General features: G+C 47.2%; 1 protein-coding gene across 1 annotated transcript; it reads right to left on the bottom strand.

Moving 5' to 3' along the window:
* Positions 1–3,548: 3,548 nt before the first annotated feature.
* On the bottom strand, positions 3,549–5,541 carry LOC120658667. The gene is made up of 2 exons (XM_039936917.1): positions 5,412–5,541; positions 3,549–5,314 (listed from the first exon to the last, which is right to left on the bottom strand). Exon 2 carries the CDS (start codon positions 5,288–5,290, stop codon positions 3,725–3,727), a length of 1,566 nt encoding a protein of 521 aa, XP_039792851.1. The 5' UTR covers positions 5,291–5,314; positions 5,412–5,541; the 3' UTR covers positions 3,549–3,724.
* Positions 5,542–13,547: the final 8,006 nt, after the last annotated feature.

The following is a 13,547-nucleotide window of genomic DNA, read 5'->3' as shown; positions in this document are numbered from 1 at the left end:
TATGAACGAGTGTTTTTCTCACTTCAAGTCGCCACAAAGTCTTCTGCATTTCAATGTGTTTTGCATCTGTATATTAATTTGTTTGGATTACTGACAAGGACTGGAGGAAAAGATTGAATTAAGCTCGGAACATCTACTACGCATCAGTGGACAAGGAACCAACAAAGTCTTCGTCCTTGAGAAGCTGTATCAGATGAAGGAAAAATACGTTATTGAACTTGCAGTTTGTGGCCTCTCAACTACCGCAAGATGAAGTAAATGTAAATTGTTTTCATTTCTGCAGTTCTTCAGGAGCGATTTCCATGCCATGCTTACAAATTTTTTTTCGAAAGAACATGCTTACAAATTGCAATGGAGAACTTGGGTGTTGTTCAGTCATTCTCAGTTTGCTCCGGCCACCAAAACAAAAGCTTTTGCAACGTTCCGGATGCATGTCCTGCTCCAGCTTGCCATGGCGGCAGCATCCAACCGAACAACGCTCAGGAGGGTCTGCAGAGGGAAGATCGATCAAAGCGTACAAATTTGCCCGGAAGCAATCGTGATTTTCAGGCCGGATTGAACCAACACCGGCTCGTGGCACGTAACGCTCGGGAGCTCGCCGCCGGCGAGGCAGCGCCAGACGACTCGACGCGGGGGCGCGGGGGGCGGGGAGCCCGTTTGCTTCGCTGGAGTACGAATCGGGTGCATCCTGATCGTCATCCCGATCGTCGGTTGAGGATCGAACGGCTCTCGGCTGGTCCAGGGGTGGACGGTATATGAAATACCATCCTCTCCCGGACGGTAATTGGTGTACCGTCCGCCCCTGGTCGCCGTGTCCGGAGAGAATGGTCTGGAGAAAACGTTCGGAGCGCCGGCGAGGCACCCGCCGCCGCCTGCATTGGCACCAATTGTTGCCACTTCTGCCTTCCCAGTTCCGCGTCCAAGTCCGACTGGCGCCGTGACGTTGGACGAGCGGGAGGTGGTGCCGCGGTGGCAGCCTGCTGGTGTCAGATTTTCAGATTTCTTGGAAGGAGGGGTGTGTGACTAGTGTGGTGGGCAGCCGCCGCCGGGCGTGTCCGTACTGACTTGCAGTGATGAGGTGCGAGACGATGCATAGCGCGGCAGCAAAGGGCAACATCCCGGAGCTTCAGGTTGACGAGAATGCGGCAGCGTCCACGACCTCAACGGACGTGGCACCGTGGTGGATGCAGGTGTCGGCCGGGGGGCACAGTGACGGTGAGGGGGGCATCGGAACCTCAGGTTCGAGCGGCATGGCGTGCTCTGCCTCCTCTTCTTCCGGGTGAAGTGACTGAGCTATTGCAAATTCATGTGTAAGCCAATGCACAGGCCACAGGGTATCGAATCTCATACACTATTTGGTCGATTGTTGTTCTTCCCTTCCGTCATCAGATGGGTAGTTCTGTGCCTCGTGCATTGGTAGAAGCTGAAAACAAAAGTAACGTCATGTTGAATTTCAGTTGCCACACGCCTTGGACTGTGAGGTTGCGTAAGGTGAAAAATAATCAGACAGAGCAACTCAATTAATGAAAGTCTGAATGCCTGGTTAACCCCAAACTGTCGTGGCTCGCCATCTCTCATCTACTTCGCACGAGTGTCATCGTGCGGTCAAATTGATGTCTGAGTCTGACGGCCTTTTCAAAGGTTTCTAATGGAGTTTTTGTTTTTTACATAATAGTCATTTCAGAACGCGGTGGTAAGGCCGCCCGCCGGCTAGCCAAGAGCCCGCTGGCGAGGCCACGACCCCTCTGTTCAGCTAATTGGCACGTGCGCGTATCGTTGGCCAAATGGGCGGCCTAGTCCGGGCACTATTCGGCCGAACCTGTTTAGGGCTTGGTTAGTAACAGTGTCGTGCCATACTGGCCCACGGGCTGACCATGTGGCCCAAGCACAGCCCGATAGTGTGTTAGGCATGCCGTGCTGACCGTTGGCCCGAAATGGCTTTGTTAAGCCTGCCGTGCTCATGCTGGCCCATTAGCCCACCCTATCAAATACCCCCTTTTCAGCTTCAAATTTTACAAATATTTCAAATATCACAAAATATTGTTGTCGTCGGCCTTCAGTCCCTCAACGGAGCTGCAGCAGCTCGATGGAGGCTCCATTGGCTAGAAACCTACGGGAGTGAAGAGGACAAAGGGTCAGACAAGAAATAAGACAATGAAGAGAGACAGACATCTAGGGTTTTGGCGTACCTACACCGTCGGAGCACCGCAGTCCGGCCAACAGAGATGAAGAGGGCAACAACAAGCTAGGGTTGTGGCATAGATCCGTCGACCAGAGACAGGGGGAGGTGATAAGGTGGTGGTGTGCTCGGTGTAGATCCGCAGATCAGAAAGCAATGGAGAGGAAGGAGAGTAGGAGATAGCCCACCGGCTCGCGTGTGGCACAACGACGTCTAGTTGCATAGATCCGGAGAGTGGAGTGTTGGATGTGCGAGAACATAGGCCCGCAATGTAGATCCGGCGATCGGAGTAGGAGGAGATGGCGTGGGAGGCGCAGCGCTGGCCGGAGGTGTAGATACGCCGCCCGGAGATGGGACAAAGGGCGGCCGGGAGAGGAATGGGAGTTGGGGGCTAGGGTTTGGAGGAGCGGGGTGGCGGCGGAGGCGACCGCCAAGGAGATTGGAATGGGTGGGGGGGCGGGTCGAAGATTAGGGTTTGTGGGGGCAGCTGGGGGAGGGGGGTTATATACAGGGGTAGTCGGGCCAGGTCGTCATGGACTGATTTGGGCCAAGCGGGCCCATATCGTACCATAGTGCCACTTTGGACAGGATCTAAATGGGTTGTGCCTGCCGGCCCGACGTGCCGAGAAGCCAGCCTAGGCATGGCCTGAGGCCCGCGCCACGATTAGGCCAGCCATGCCATACCTAGGTCGGACAAAAAAATTGTGCTCCGGGCTAGCCCAGGGCCGCATGCTAAACGGCCAACTATACATGCGCGCCAGGAGCGCTATTAGTGCTCCATCTCCAACAGCAGGTGTCTTTCCTTTTATTGGAAATTTTTTTCCCCAACTTGTTTTTTGGAAAATTATAACATGTAGACAAGACTTTTACGCATAACTTTTTTTACCCACAACTTTTAAAAGATAATTTTTTATCATAACTTGTACGATACACATTACTTTAATGCATAGTCTCTCCTAACAACTCTATGAAGAATGATTTTTTAGCATAACTTTTACAATATGTGCAATTATAATGCATAGTTTTCTCAAATAATTTCTGGAGGATAATTTTTTAGCACAACTTCTAAAAAATTGTTATCTTTATTAGGAATATTTCTTGCATATTTTTTTACGCACAAGTTCATCATACAAAGTACAATCATCGGTATATTTTTTAGTATGATATTTGGAAGGAGGGTGTGTCCATGTGTGGCTATGATGTGGTGGGCCACCTCCGCCAGGCCTGTTTACTGACGTGCTCTGCTGAGGTGCAAGCAGGGTAGGGCCTAGGCCCTAGTATTGATATTGACACACACACACCCTTGGAGAATTTTTAAAGCTCTCATTCACGCCCCTCTGGTCATCCGCCACAGAAGCCGATATACATATGTGGTAGTAACAAAATCATGTAAAATTGTTTTATTCTATTATTTAAAAGAAAGCAAAACCATGTAATACCCGGCATATGAGAAACACAACAGCACCATATGAAACACACATTAAGCGCCATAGAACATTCCAATTATATTCTTCTATTACTCCCTGTTTCACCTGTCAATCTATGTTAGAATTTCAGGAGCTGCTTTGGAGCTGCTAAGTGCCCTTCCTTTTCTTTCTGCATCCAGTTCATAAGCAAACTTTGCAGCCGGACTGGCACATGTGCCCCCCATAAGTCTAGCAAGTGTGAGACCATACGTGTCTGACTCCGAAGCTCCTGATCCTGTCCTTGAGACACCTTAGTTTTTCTAGCTCCCCTAAAAGTTCTCCGTGTTCTCATGTTTGTTCTACGCGTTCCCATTCTTGCCTTCTCAACCTGCATGAGTGCAGAGCCATGTTTAGACTTCCAAATCATTTGGTACATTGCCGCTTCAGGATTTTGGCAGAAGTAATCCATTGCCTTTGGAAGTATGATCTCCTCTACTTGTTCCAAAGTAATGTCTGTATGCAAGCAATTTTGCTTCCCGCCCACTAGAGCCACCATTGAAGAAGTTTTATTCACATGCAGCATGTCTTCTGAAGATCCATGGGGCATAAAGACAATTCCAGCTTTCAAAAATGGTGAATCTTGCAGAAGAATACTGTTTGCAGACAGCGAGGTATTCTGTTTGCTGTACTTGGACTGTGAAACTTGGCACTGCAGATTCACAACAATTACTGGCTCTAGAGAAACATCTGATAATCTTGCCATGTCTTGGCTGCTAATATGTTGAAGCTCATGCCAATCATGCTTCTTGCAACATAGTGGGTCTGAGCGAAACCATTGAGTGCTAAACCTATGAAGATTGTCCCAGTGTTTTCTATGCCATGAATCAACATATGGTACCCATAAGAAGTCCTGTGTGGGTAGCTGAGTAAGTTCTTTCCTAATAATTTCAACTGTAGACTTGAAATGAAGAGGAAACAACTGCAAGCACCTAATTGCCATCCCAACTATATCGGAACTCTCTGAAAGCTGTAGCATTATACCCAAGAAGAAGTTGCCCTCTGGTGCATTACTATCTTTGTGTATAAATATCAGGCTAACCTCTATTCCATGCTCTGCAGTCCTGAACGGCACCAACCATAATAGAAAAGATGGATACTCCTTTCCGTGGGCAATTTTATGATGTAGTTCCTCGCCTGCAAAAAGGTGCTTGACAAGGGAGTGGAAGGTCACCTGACGATGTGGTGTTCCGCCAAGCTCTATGAATCTCAGAAACTCAGAAGCACCATCTGCAAACCACTCAAATCTTTGAACAGTGGATCTGCTCAACATTCCGTTGTCGTGGTTAAATATAGAGAGAGCAAACGACTTGGTAGCATGCACAATCTGGTTAGGAATGGAGGAATTCCTCACCTCCTGTTCCATCTGTTCCTTTTCCAGGATTCTATGCTTGTATTTGTGCAGTGTGTCATCACACTCTTGAGCAGCACGCTTCAGCGTCCTGCGCCAACGCAACAAGGATCTATCAGTAATCTGCCACTTTTCTGATGTCTCAAGAGCAGCCTCCAGCCTGATGGGAGCCATCTCTAGCCTCTCCAAGTTTATGTTGGCATTTGATTCCTCTTTTTCCTCATAATTTTGAACAAGACCTGATAGGATTTGGCTAACTGTCTCCTGGGCAACTGCAGACCTGAGTACCCGTGCCATTAGAGTTCAAGAAGTATTCCTTCCCTGTTCGGAAAATATAATATATAGAAATATATGAGAGATGAGATATATGAACTCTAGAGAACAAGCAAGTTTTAGCTTGGCAGCTGCAAGAACCTACCTTCAATTGAATGTTATGAAGGAGGTAGACACCTATCCAGTGTCTAGAGAGTAAACCTACTTACTGCACGGGAAGATGAGAACTTATAGAGAAGAAAGTGGTGGCCTCGTTAGACGAGTTCAATAGAAAATAAAGAGGGTGAGGAGCACTTTGGCATTTTTTTTTAGATTAAGGGAAAATTCCGGCCTTGAACATTCAAATGTGAATGTTTACGACCGTAAAGAAATAAATCTGACTACAAAGATAGAAGTTTACATGAGTACTTAGACTCCAAACCTCCAACCGAGGAGCACAAAAGATAAGAAAGGAAGAAACAAGAAAGAAAGCGAAAGACTAAGCTTCGAGCTTCTTCTACATCCTTCCTTTAACCTTGCTTAGTCGTCGTATCATAATATAAATCTCACATCAACCATTGCTACAAAAAGTAGCATTAGTACCGCGCAGCCGGTACCTGCTGGCCGGTACCGGCTGTCCGGTACTAAATGGACTCTATTTAGTACCGGTTGCAACGCCCGGTACTAAATGCACTACCACTAAGAAAAATGTGTCCAAATAAATGCATGTGCGCCGTGGTTCGAACTCGTGACCTATGGCTTTGCGCGTAGCCTTCTCTACCATCCCACTCACACAGCACATGTGAGTACATAGGAGATGCTATCGTTTTGATTAACCCCAGCGGACCATTTAGTACCGGACCATGACCATTTAGTATCGTTTTTTAACACCACCCGGTACTAGATGATGGCATTTAGTACCAGGTGGTGTTATTGTCCGGTACTAAATGGGTGGGGGCCCGGAAGCCATTTAGTACCTGGTTATAACACCAAACAGTACTAAATGGTGGCATTTAGTACCAGACAGTGTTATAACACTGTACTAAATGGCTCCTGGGGGGTACTGTGTTGTAGAACCGGTACTAAATTGACATTAGTACCAGTTTTAAAGCAATCGGTACTAATCGGAGGTGGACGAATGCCACTTTTTCTGGTAGTGAACTGTCTTCTTAGAAACCCTTGATGTAAGGATTGTCGATGGTCATGTGCCTTCCTGTCGCCCATGGTGTTGCTATCAACGACTCCAAGACGACGCCTCAAGAGGAGAGCAACATTAAAATACCGCCACCATCCGAACCACTTAATCGGTTCTTTGATTTTCACCTAGATTTGTCCCTTCATATTGATGTCCTCACGTTAATGCCTTCGAGAAGGAAAATGATACCCACGGTCACCATCATCACCTGCACAAGCAAGGTTTTCGTCCGAGAAGCTACACGCCAACAAGCAAATCATGGCGAGCGCCAAGCAAGAACCTGACGGGAGGCGTCAACCAGAGGCAAGCCCCCCACGGTAATTGTGTACATTGGCATATACATCGGATTTTTTTACGAAATGACTTGACTTGACTTCGTCAGACAAATGTGTATTGTTGACTTCGGAGCAATATGAGAATCTGCACTTCAGGATTGTTGTCGTCATGATGTGAGAGTGGTTGGATTGTTTTTTTTCGCGGACGTGCCTGAGCACGTGTTTCATTAAGAGGAAAGCAGAACGACCATTACAAACCTTAATATACAGAGGCTATTAAGACGGAAACAAAACACCACCACGCAAGTGGCACACGACCCGTACACAAAAAGAACAGTAAGAAAAACTGGAGGAACACAGGCGAACCCATAAACCTAGGTACGACCACCACCAAACCTGCAAAAAAATACTACAAGCCATAGAAAGCAAAGGTCGCCAACACGACAAGAGGTGGCAAAGCATCCACCCGACCCACCAGACGGAAAAGCATCCGCCTGAACAGAAGCACAAAGCCGGCGGCAAAGCATCCGCCACGGCCAAACGACAGCAAAGTATCCGCCAACGAACAGAATGGCAGCAAAGCATCCGCCAGACAACGACCATTGCAGCTCAAACAATGCAGCTAAAACGAGCGAAGGCAGGCAGGCAACCACCACCACCACCGGCAGAGCTTCCGAAATGATGCCTCCAGCGAAGGAGTGATGCAAAGCGCCGTCATCGTTCGACCAAGAGGTCAAGGTTTTCACCCGGAAAGCACATCGGGGCGGAGGGAATAGGGGTGAAAAATGACGCCTTCAACAAAGTAAACGGCGCCCGAGGGCGTCACCGTCATTGGTCTGCAAGCAGACCTAGGCTTTCGCCTCCACCTGAACCCTCCCCGAAGCCAAAGGCCGAGGAACGGCAAAGCGTAGAAGAGCCCGCCGGAGGGCCGGCCGCAGACCCCAAGGCACGGACGTCTAGAACGGCAACCAGCAACAGGGTGAGCGACAGTGACGACGGCGCGGCCACCGGAGGCGCAATACCCGCCCTGGACCGAACGGCGGCGGCGGCCACGAGGCCACAGGCTGCCCCAAAGCAGGGCTGAGCCCCGGGGCCGGTGGCGGCGCCGCCCGCCACACTGGAGCCGAGGCTCCAGCTGCAAGGGCAGCCCGCCAGCGGGCCAGGCAGGCGCGAGCGGCGGCGCCCCGGGCCGGCAGCCAGCCACGCGAGGGCCAGCCGGAGGTGGGAGGCCGCCCGGGCGGGCAGCGGCGGCGGCGCCCCCGCCCCACCGGAGCCGGGCCCAAGCGGCGAGGACGGTGCGCCCGCTTCTAAGGTCTGGTGAACAAGGAATTGGTCTAGTGGATGAACGAACCGCCAGTCCGCTACATGTCACTAGGCACTAGCAGCAAATATTCGAATATTCTTAGTTTGCAGCAATAATTTCCATGCCGTGCTTAAGATGCCAGATCACTTAAGTAAGATAACTTAAGGATGACGCTGGCGCCCAAGATTACAGAGGAAAAAGAAGACTAGTCATTCATGGCAGAGTGAGGCGTGGGGAGGAATTGGTCTATGCAAAGAAAAGTGAACTAATTATGAAGGACTACCCGCACGACCAAAATAAGACTTATATCTAATAATTATAATTATCTATCATGTCTTCTTTCATCTATTAAATATTCCAATATACTCTAAAATACATATTTATCATTATCAAGTTGCAACAGATTTCATTTTGCATCACACATCCATATGTGTTTAATATATATTTAATCAAATAATTTGTTTGTGAATTGGTATTATTATCTCTCCATGATACATAAATACATGGCGACACATACCAGATACAAACCCACATGCTATTCTACACCCTAGGTGTAGCTACACCAAACTAATTACTGAACAAATTTTCAGTAATAAATACTGCTCATGATTATTGAACGCGAGTCAGTAATATGACAACTCGGTTCACTAATTTTTGATCAGTTCGGTCAATAATTTAACTGCTAAGGTATAGAATAAATGATACACGTACGGTGTAGAATAACATATTGACGTGATCGAAATAGTAATTTAGAATTTTAAATTGTTGCACTTTAATATTTTATTATAGTTATGTAATTTAAATTTAGATTTTGGAGTTATTTCAATTCTAATAATAATATAATTGGATAATTTGTATGCAAATTTAGCAGGTTATTTGTATTATTTTTATAATGGTAGAAATAGGTAAATTAGATACATGTTTAGGGGTTTACTTTGATCTATTTTCATAATGGTAGAGGTAGGTAATTTATTAAGAAAGATAATGAATCCAATAACTGTTATAATTAGAGTTGTCGAAAGATGATTGAATGTTTCTGATTTTTGTGAGAGTTTCTAAGATTTCTCTATTTTTTAAAGTGTCTACCTAGAATTCTAGGTGGTATCACGTGGAGGCTCAAAAGGAGCCTCAATAGTAAGATTCTTTTTAACTTCAGTTGCCTCAAAATTTTCTGTCTTAACAGCAATAGCAGACTCTGCATTTCACTGTGTTTCGCATATGTATATAAATGTGTTTGGATTACTGACAAGGACCGGTGGAAAAGACAAATGGAACTAAGCTCAAAGTCTGGACAGTGGACACCTACCATCTACGCATCAATGTACAAGGAAGGAACAAACAAGATCTTCGTCCTTGAGAAGCTGTATCAGATGAAAAAAATACGTTATTGAATTTGCAGCTTGTGAGTTGTGACCTCTCAACTACCGCAAGATGAAGTAAATTTAAATTGTTTGCATATCTGCAGTTTTTCAGAAGTGACCTCTCAACTACCGCAAGATGAAAGTGTGCATATTTCTTTAAAAAGTTGTACCTTGATAGCATATGGGCTTGTGGTGGTGGCCGGTTAGCTGAGATTTTTTTTTTAATTTTGCTGCTTTTGAGTTTTCTTTCAGTTTTTTTTCATTTTTTGAAAAATGATTTGTTGGGGTCCCTCCAATTCGACTTGCATGGATGGATGAGCCCATGACCCGTCCCTACAAATACTATAAATTGATTTGTAGCTGTGAGAACTAGAGACGAGTATCGCACCCACTTCCAAAAATATGTTTTTACCCATCTCTAAGGTCTTGTTTAGATCCTGTAAAAATTTGGATGAAATTTATTTTTATCAATTTTCAACTGAAGATGAGAAAGACTAGACATGATATAATTAAAAAACTAATTACACGGATAGACCGGGAATCGTGAGATGAATCTATTAAGTCTAATTAATTCATCATTAGAGTATGTGTTATTGTCGCAGTTTATTGTCTAATCACGATCTAATTAGACTCATTAGATTCAACTCACAATTTACGAGCAAATTGTGCAATTAGTTTTTTTATTTTATCTATATTTAATTCTCCATGCAGTGCCACAATATTCGATGGGACACCTTTGGAAGTTTGAACTTTGGATCTAAACGAAGACCTGGTTTAGTTGCTAGTCAAAAACTTTACACATCAATCCCATCAATATTTGGACACATGCATGGCGTATTAAATGTAGACAAAAAAATCATTTTTCACAAATTGTCTGTAAATTGCGAGACGAATCTAATGAGCCTAATTAGTTCGTGATTAGACAATAAGTTGCTACAGTAAATATGTGCTAATAATAGATTAATTATTTTTAATAAATTCGTATCGTAGTTTACAGATTAGTTCTGTAATTAGTTTTGTGATTAGTCTATGTTTAATACCTTTCAAAAAAATTTCTAGGAGCAACTAAACAAAGGCCGAATTCTAAAAATTATTTTTTATAGTGATGCCACGCTTGTCCGGTCCAAGGTTTACAAATTACAATGGAGAACTTGGGTGTTGTTCAGTCATTCTCAGTTTGCTCCGGCCACCGAAACAAAAGCTTTTGCAACGTTCCCGATGCATGTCCTGCTCCAGCTTGCCATGGCGGCAGCATCCAACCGAACAACGCTCAGGAGGGTCTGCAGAGGGAAGATCGATCAAAGCGTACAAATTTGCCCGGAAGCAATCGTGATTTTCAGGCCGGATTGAACCAACACCGGCTCGTGGCACGTAACGCTCGGGAGCTCGCCGCCGGCGAGGCAGCGCCAGACGACTCGACGCGGGGGCGCGGGGGGCGGGGAGCCGGTTTGCTTCGCTGGAGTACGAATCGGGTGCATCCTGATCGTCATCCTGATCGTCGGTTGAGGATCGAACAGCTCTCGGCTGGTCCAGTGGTGGACGGTATATGAAATACTATCCTCTCCCGGACGGTAATTGGTGTACCGTCCGCCTCTGGTCGCCGTGTCCGGAGAGAATGGTCTGGAGAAAACGTTGGGAGCGCCGGCGAGGCACCCGCCGCCGCCTGCATTGGCACCAATTGTTGCCGCTTCTGCCTTCCCAGTTCCGCGTCCAAGTCCGACTGGCGCCGTGACGTTGGACGAGCGGGAGGTGGTGCCGCGGTGGCAGCCTGCTGGTGTCAGATTTTCAGATTTCTTGGAAGGAGGGGTGTGTGACTAGTGTGGTGGGCAGCCGCCGCCGGGCGTGTCCGTACTGACTTGCAGTGATGAGGTGCGAGACGATGCATAGTGCGGCAGCAAAGGGCAACATCCCGGAGCTTCAGGTTGACGAGAATGCGGCAGCGTCCACGACCTCAACGGACGTGGCACCGTGGTGGATGCAGGTGTCGGCCGGGGGGCACAGTGACGGTGAGGGGGGCATCGGAACCTCAGGTTGCTCTGCCTCCTCTTCTTCCGGGTGAAGTGACTGAGCTATTGCAAATTCATGTGTAAGCCAATGCACAGGCTACAGGGTATCGAATCTCATACACTATTTGGTCGATTGTTGTTCTTCCCTTCCGTCATCAGATGGGTAGTTCTGTGCCTCGTGCATTGGTAAAAGCTGAAAACAAAAGTAACATCATGTTGAATTTCAGTTGCCACACGCCTTGGACTGTGAGGTTGCGTAAGGTGAAAAATAATCAGACACAGCAACTCAATTAATGAAAGTCTGAATGCCTGGTTAACCCCAAACTATCGTGGCTCGCCATCTCTCATCTTCTTCGCACGAGTCAAATTGATGTCTGAGTCTGACGGCCTTTTCAAAGGTTTCTAATGGAGTTTTTGTTTTTTACATAATAGTCGTTTCAAAACGCGGTGGTAAGGCCGCCCGCCGGCTAGCCAAGAGCACGCTGGCGAGGCCACGACCCCTCTGTTCAGCTAATTGGCACGTGCGCGTATCGTTGGCCAAATGGGCGGCCTAGTCCGGGCACTATTCGGCCGAACCTGTTTAGGGCTTGGTTAGTAACAGTGTCGTGCCATGCTGGCTCACGGGCTGACCATGTGGCCCAAGCACAGCCCGATAGTGTGTTAGGCATGCCGTGCTGACTGTTGGCCTGAAATGGCTTTGTTAAGCCTGCCGTGCTCATGCTGGCCCATTAGCCCACACTATCAAATACCCTCTTTTCAGCTTCAAATTTTACAAATATTTCAAATATCACAAAATATTGTTGTCGTCGGCCTTCAGTCCCTCAACAGAGCTGCAGCAGCTCGATGGAGGCTCCATCGGCTAGAAACCTACGGGAGGAAGAGGACAAAGGGTCAGACAAGAAATAAGACAATGAAGAGAGACAGATATCTAGGGTTTTGGCGTACCTACACCGTCGGAGCACCGCAGTCCGGCCAACAGAGAGGAAGAGGGCAACAACAAGCTAGGGTTGTGGCATAGATCCGTCGACGAGAGACAGGGGGAGGTGATAAGGTGGTGGTGTGCTCGGTGTAGATCCGCAGATCAGAAAGCAATGGAGAGGAAGGAGAGTAGGAGACGGCCCACCGGCTCGCGCGTGGCACAACGACGTCTGGTTGCGTAGATCCGGAGAGTGGAGTGTTGGATGTGCGAGAACATAGGCCCGCAGTGTAGATCCGGTGATCGGAGCGGGAGGAGATGGTGTGGGAGGCGCAGCGCTGGCCGGAGGTGTAGATACGCCGACCGGAGATGGGACAAAGGGCGGCCGGGAGAGGAATGGGAGTTGGGGGGCTAGGGTTTGGAGGAGCGGGGTGGGGGCGGAGGCGACCGCCAAGGAGATTGGAATGGGTGGGGGGTCGAAGATTAGGGTTTGTGGGGGCAGCTGGGGGAGGGGGGTTATATACAGGGGTAGTCGGGCCAGGTCGTCATAGGCTGATTTGGGCCAAGCGGGCTCATATCGTACCATAGTGCCACTTTGGGCAGGATCTAAATGGGTTGTGCCTGCCGGCCCGGCATGCCGAGAAGCAAGCCTAAGCATGGCCTGAGGCCCGCGCCACAATTAGGCCAGCCATGCCATACCTAGGTCGGACAAAAAAATTGTGCCCCGGGCTAGCCCGGGGCCGCATACTAAACGGCCAACTATACATGCGCGCCAGGAGCGCTATTAGTGCTCCATCTCCAACAGCAGGTGTCTTTCCTTTTATTGGAAATTTTTTTCCCCAACTTGTTTTTTGGAAAATTATAACATGTAGACAAGACTTTTACGCATAACTTTTTTTACCCACAACTTTTAAAAGATAATTTTTTATCATAACTTGTACGACACACATTACTTTAATGCATAGTCTCTCCTAACAACTCTATGAAGAATGATTTTTTAGCATAACTTTTACAATATGTGCAATTATAATGCATAGTTTTCTCAAATAATTTCTGGAGGATAATTTTTTAGCACAACTTCTAAAAAATTGTTATCTTTATTAGGAATATTTCTTGCATATTTTTTTACGCACAAGTTCATCATACAAAGTACAATCATCGGTATATTTTTTAGTATGATATTTGGAAGGAGGGTGTGTCCATGTGTGGCTATGATGTGGTGGGCCACCTCCGCCAGGCCTGTTTA

Source organism: Panicum virgatum, chromosome 2N (assembly GCF_016808335.1).
Source record: "Panicum virgatum strain AP13 chromosome 2N, P.virgatum_v5, whole genome shotgun sequence".
Classification (NCBI taxonomy): Eukaryota; Viridiplantae; Streptophyta; class Magnoliopsida; order Poales; family Poaceae; genus Panicum; species Panicum virgatum.
The sequence above is the reverse complement of the archived record's forward strand: the minus strand, read 5'-3'. Positions and strand labels throughout refer to the sequence as shown.

Excerpts from the sequence above, each read along its gene's own strand:
- LOC120658667 (XM_039936917.1), bottom strand. The coding sequence starts at position 5,290 with ATGGCACGGGTACTCAGGTCTGCAGTTGCCCAGGAGACAGTTAGCCAA.